Here is a 6,605-nt window from a genome sequence, read left to right as displayed (position 1 = left end):
ACAAATAAACTAATAAATACATGAATACAAACACCTTAGCTACTATTGAACATTTGAATGTGATGAGGAACCTTTAATGTTCATATGAAGGCAAGTGAAGGAGCTGCTATGTCACGTTCTAATAACCTTTCCTATTTTAATTTAAACTTTTTTATGTCAACCTCCCAATGAGGTGCAGTTTCCTCATCACTGCCCTTTGCAGTGAGGCCCTCCAGACTGGACTGCTATGGACGGAGTGTAGGGTGGTCCTCGATTACTTTATTGCAAACAATTCGGCGAATGAATATTAAAACACAACCTTTGAGGGAATCCCTATACGTCTTTCATTGGAATAATATGCATGACGATTTCCCTCTGAACAGCAACGCTATGGTTGAACAACAAGTTGTACTGTAGCCATAAAATTTGCAAACATTTTATTTCTATTTTTATGAATAAAAAGTTCCTCACAGCAATGACAGGCAGCTTTTCAAAATGCGCAAAACATCAGGTGTAAGTGGAAATAAAAGATACATGGGAAAGTCTCTATTGTCCTCCGCTTATCCGGGTCCGGGTCGCGGGGGCAGCAGCCTCAGCAAAGAAGCCCAGACAGTCCTCTCCCCAGCCACCTCCGTCAGCTCTTCCGAGGGAACCCCGAGGCGTTCCCAGGCCAGCCGGGAACATGGGAAAGTTTTATAGGATATCTAAGTTTTATAGGCAATCTTATCTTCCTGTCTTTTATTTTGAAGTTACTTCCGCCTCTGATGTCACCGCCGTTCTACTTTTTGTCCAAAACAATAAATGAAAAAATGAATCTGCAAAAAACCAAAATCAGGCTGTTACTTGAATTTGGTTTTGTCATTTTTCGTTTTTTGATTCTGACAACAAAAACGGAAAAACGGCTCCATTTTCTTGTTTTTTCGTTTTAAAACAAAAAGGAAAAAACAGGAAAACCACGGTATTTCCGTTTTTTTGTTTTTGGTTTAAAACGAAAAAATGAACTGCCTGAAGGTACCCTGACCCAAACTGCACTCAGCTGCCAAACTTTGTGGGCGTGTTTGCGCTGGTATATCATTAGCGAAATATCCTTTGTAAATAGGACGTTAAGACGGAGCAAACTGCAGGTGCAAGTGAAGTGCAATTCAAGGTGTTATCAGCGGCCGCGGTTAATTCTTTGTGAATTCGGCCCTGAGTGTGTTGCAGTTACGGACTACTGGTGCAAGAGTAGTGCAACCATTTGCCTTGTATGTAAGGTTACAATCAAAGGGAACTGCAGGTATTGCACTGGCCTATCTCAAAGTGCAAGTGAGTGCAGATAAAAACAAATAAATAAAGAGGTGAAATAAAAAAAAAAAAAACACCAGTAAAAACAGTTAAAATTATATTAAATCAGTTGCGAGACCATAGTGCAAATAAAAACAATACTAGATAAGAACAACAATGACCAGACCATTTAGGCATAAAATAGCCCTGCGCACATACGGCTCAACCAGGGGGGCATCGCAGGGCCAGCAGGTGAGCAGGCAACCACCTATTAGCGTAATTGAGGAGAATTCAGTAATAAGCAATGGTAAACAGTGATTAATTTACGGTGAATTTGACGGGCAGGGGTTTAAGTTACATCCCTTTCTGAAACGGAAAACCCAGAGTTTCCCTCATTTCAGGGTTAACGGATTCAGAGTTTTCACTAAACCTGCTTTGTGAAACGGACCCCGGGTCCATAGTATGTTTGTGGTAATAGTGGTCAATGAAGGCTTCCAAGTCCATTATTTCTTCCACTGTGGTAATGGTTTGGTCCGCGTTTATGGTAGTGACTGGTATGTGTGTGTATTTTTATCTGATTGTTTTGTAGAAAGTTTTTAAAGACAGATGTTTTTATGGAGTTTACCAGTGTTGTTCTAGTGACAGCGTGTCGCCATGTTGGATCTCGCCTCCGTCAACTGGTCTCGCGATACGTCAGAGTGCCATCAGTCCGTCCTCAGCTCAGTCCGCCCCCTCCCTCAGACATGCGCTTCTGATGTGAATAGCCAGGCAGCTGCTGACAGCTGGCTGCGCGACAATTAAAAAATCAGGGCATTTCCACGTCCAGTGTCAACCCACCGCTCTGTGTATTCTCCTTCCTTTTGTCTGAACCCTGGGCAAGTTCGTGACAAATGTCTGAGTCTGAGTCCAGGAAGCATAACGTACCAGTGCAGACCTGGCACTTAACTGCACTCAAAAAAGACACACTCAAAAAGAAGTACTGTTTCAAGTTGACACTATGTAAACCAGTCTGATAAAACCAACATACATGCAAGTTACAGGAGTGATTTATTCCAGGATGCAGGTTGAGTGTACTAAGCTTCCTGATGAAGACACACAATTGTCAAAAGATCACACAAACTCAGCAGAGTAAGAGAATAAAAGAAAAATGGTGTGATCAAAATTACATGGTTGTGCCATCAATTGTGAAACCCCACTATTATACTGGAATATCATAATCCCCACTTTCCTCTTTGTTAAGGTGAGGGGCGCTGATAAGTGACGACACATCACTAGAAAACTAAGAACATGAGAAGAATATGTACAAAAGTTAAATTAAGGTGTAAATTAGAACACATAAATGTGAGCTGCTGTTTGTATCAAATACAAGGCAAACCAAGGGATGATCTTAGTGGTTATGGTTGCATTGGTAGTTTCTAAAGGCCTTTCATCCAAAGACCTTTTGATTCAGACTCTGCAGACTTGTTAATTTGCTGTGCAGCGTGTGTTGACAACATTGCTTACATCATTAGAGCAATCAAACAAACAAAAACACTCAGCAAGAGGCAACAGAAACAATAACCAGTGTTTACACATACCAATTAGAACTGAGTGTATCAAAAATATCCATATACATAATTGTCACTGTGCAGTTGTGAGCATCTTTGTAAGATGAGGACATTATCTAATGAAGACCATAAAATGATATTGCTCATAAAATTACATTTAAAGAATCAAGAATGAATTCATGTGAAGCAGGCAATGTGGTTAAGGAAATTGGAAACACTGAGAATTTTTCAAATTCAGGAAACTTTGTGAAGATTTGCTCTGAAACAAATTCCTATTTTGATAATATTGTAAAACACTCACACACGTCAAAGGTAATATGTACAAAGTAGAGATTGTTCGTATTTACACATTTACATATAACAAACCAAACCTTTAAGGACACACAATTCCACTGCGTGCTATGCCTAATATAGGCTGATAAAGTAAAATACATCAACTACACTTTCCCTCCATGACAGTGACCTTAATCTCCAGGGGAACAAGTCCACTTTCACCCCTAGCCCAGACAGCTTTGGGACGAGGAGGAGGAGAGAAAGGGGCGTACTGTTATTAGAAATAAATTACCTCGACAATGGGCAATGTCACTGGGCAGATTTATGTCTGCTGTTTGAGGCACCATGGGACAGATGATGAGCTCCTATGAAGCCAAACGACTTCTGTAAATGTGTAAATTATAAACCAAAATACAATGTATGTATGTCTGAAAAAAAGAACAAGGCTTTGTGAATACACAGTATATTCCATATTCCAAAGAAGCTGAGTGCTCTATGTACCTGTGAGTGGGAAATGAACATAGTGCAACACTACCCTCTTGTGTTTGCATTTTTACATGTCATCTGCCCTCTTTTTGTGTGTGTGTGTGTGTGTGTGTGGGGGGGGGGGGGTACTACTACTATTACTACTACTACTACTACTACTACTGTTGTGTACTACAACAGCTCATCTAAGGTAACAAAGACATAATTCTTATTTTCAGGAGATTATAATCTATAGGCATCGATATTAAATTCCATTACTGCCACAAGATGCCTCTAACTCCTGCACACTAGACCTTTAATGCACACTACTCTTAATGCCTGGAAATTAGCTTTATGCACCTGCCTTTGGCCGCTCACTACCTTCAGTAACTACTACCTCTATAGTAGAAGATTTAACTCTCTCTGGAAACCAGTGCAGTGAGATTATAGATTATAATCTGTAGCCATCAATATAAAATTCCATTACTGCCACTAGATGCTTCTAACTCCTGCACACTAGACCTTCAATGCCCACTTCTCTTAAAGGGATAGTGCACCCAAAAATGAAAATTCAGCCATTATCTACTCAACCATATGCCGAGGGAGGCTCAGGTGAAGTTTTAGAGTCCTCACATCCCTTGCGGAGATGGGGCTAGCAACAAAACTCCACCTAATGGAGGCTGGGCGCCCCAGATTAAAACGTCCAAAAAACACATAACTGAAACAACAGAATATCTCCATACTGCTCGTCCGTAGTGATCCAAGTGTCCTGAAGCCCCTGAAGTTGTTTGGAAAAACACCATTTAAACTCTATTTTTAGCCTCAATGTGGCCTGTAGCTCTAACTGCCTCTCTGTAGACCCGGTTCGTGTGTGCGCTTGCGCGAGACCGTGAGACATCAGCACCGCCGTCATGTGTGTTCATGTGCTTTCGCTGGTCTTGCGTGCAAGCGCGCACACGTGAGATCGGTGTACACAGAAGCAGTTAGAGCTACAGGCTAGAGGGTGACACGGGAGTGGATTTTCAGTCCCGTCCCATCCCGCTCCCACAAAAATAATCCCATCCCGTCCCAATCCCATGAAAAAGGAAAAAAAAATCCCATCCCATCCAGCTCCCGTGTTGTGTTTCAGTTACAGTAAAAAAATAAAAAATAAAAAAAAATAAAATATATATCTATCTATCTATCTATATATATATATATATATACATATATATATATATATATATATATATATATATTAGTACATGGATCACACAATGCCTACCTTAGTTGAATATAAACCCAAATATGACATCTAATGTTGTGTTTTGATGTTTATTGCCTACTCCCGTGGGACTCCCGAAAAATGTCAGCCTCTACTACAGGCCACAATGAGACTAAAAATAGAGTTTAAATGACGTTTTTCCAAACAACTTTTTATGTCGGGATTTCAGGACACTTGGATCACTACGCACAAGCAGTATGGAGATATTCTGTTGTTTCAATTATGTGTTTTTTGGACGTTTTAATCTGGGGCACCCAGCCGCCATTAGGTGGAGTTGTGTTGCTAGCCCCATCTCCGCAAGGGATGTGAGGACTCTAAAACTTCACCTGAGCCTCCCTCGGCATATGGGTGAGTAGATAATGGCTGAATTTTCATTTTTGGGTGCACGATCCTTTTAATACTTGGAAATCATCTTAACACACTTGCCCTTGGCCACTCACTACCTTCAGTAACTACTGCCTCTTGGTAGTAGAAGATTTAACTCTGTCTGGAAACCAGTGCAGTGAGTCATGCTTGCTGGTTTTGAGTATCTACGAGTGAGAGACAACATACACATATGTTTTTTTCCTTTTTTTTCATTCAAAACAAAGATGAGCGAGTGTTCTTAGTGTGATGCCATCAAAACCTCATTGCGCCCCACCCCCCTCCCCAACCCACCACCAAAAACAAAACGTTGCACAGGCTGCAGGTGAAGGGTTGAGGTGAGACTATGTGGAGGTGAAGTGTCCAAGGAAGAGGAGAAGGAAAAGGAGAGGTAAGAGGAGGAAGGCCGAGTGGAGTCCCTGTGCTCGTTAGCCAGCTAGACTAGGCTAGCTTGTTAGCGTTGTCATGGCAGCCATCAGCTGGTCAGGTAACTGTGTAGTTCTCTGGAGTTGATGCTCAGGACCACACCTGAATGGTTACCTGGCAACAAAAGGGAGGAAGAAACATGACATAGACACACAAAGGAGCTGATGATGACACACTGTGGAGGGAAATGAATCAATTAGATGGTCACTTTTCTGCAAAGTGAGTACTTCAGCAGCCTATGGTTTTGAATGCAGGAGTGTTACCTGTAACAGAGTATTTCTACACATTGGTAGTTTTACTTAATACTTCTTTCACCACTGGTTTACATCCATATTTTCTAGCTATCAGTCTTCTTCCCTGCATTTGCTGGCACGTTGCTGTTTTTCTGGGGAATTGCTGTCATCAACTGTGAATAAATGGAATAGTTTAACACCCTCAGCAGGTATATGTATTATGTCATTTATTCTTGCAGGCATTCTTGAAGTACACATGCTAGTGCTAATGGATTAATCCACTCCATATTTTGTGAATTGTTTGATTGAGCACTGGGAAATTGTGATGTACTTGAGTCGATTTTCTAACATTTTATGAACTCAAGGATCAAAGTGTCATCTTCAAATGTCTTGCTTGTCCAACCAATAGTCCAAAGCCTGAAGATATTATGTTGATATAAAAAAGGATGAATACTTGCATACGATAAGCTGGAACCAACACATACTTGGCATTTGTACCAGAGTGATCAATCCATCACCAGGGGTTCAAGCCCAGAGGGCTGAAACTTTTCATTTTTAGTTACTGACATCATGGAGAGCAACCACCCATAACTTTAAAATTCTACTTAAAAATTTTACTTAAAAAATTTGTGTCACTCCCAGCAGTATTACAATACTTACAACAATGTATGGGTATGCTAGGAATGCATTTATTTTTCAGAAATATTGCTTAATACATTTTCTTATTTCTTAATGGTCGGCTAATCATGATTGTTAATATCACCATGATGAAGAGGTGGTGACCACTGTTAA

At 40.6% G+C, this 6,605-nt stretch overlaps 1 protein-coding gene across 1 annotated transcript in view; it reads right to left on the bottom strand.

The window, feature by feature from the left end:
- Positions 1-5,159: 5,159 nt before the first annotated feature.
- The window catches only part of sorcs2 (sortilin-related VPS10 domain containing receptor 2), a 1,194,681-nt gene continuing 1,193,235 nt past the window's right edge, over positions 5,160-6,605 (bottom strand). The window contains exon 27 of the mRNA XM_033609881.2: positions 5,160-5,694. Within this exon, the coding sequence (XP_033465772.1) occupies positions 5,630-5,694 (65 nt within the window). The 3' untranslated portion in view covers positions 5,160-5,629. The remainder of the gene's footprint in view (positions 5,695-6,605) is intronic.

The sequence above is a fragment of the Epinephelus lanceolatus genome, chromosome 22, assembly GCF_041903045.1.
Source record: "Epinephelus lanceolatus isolate andai-2023 chromosome 22, ASM4190304v1, whole genome shotgun sequence".
Lineage (NCBI taxonomy): Eukaryota > Metazoa > Chordata > Actinopteri > Perciformes > Serranidae > Epinephelus > Epinephelus lanceolatus.
This window is presented reverse-complemented; position numbering and strand designations above follow the sequence as displayed.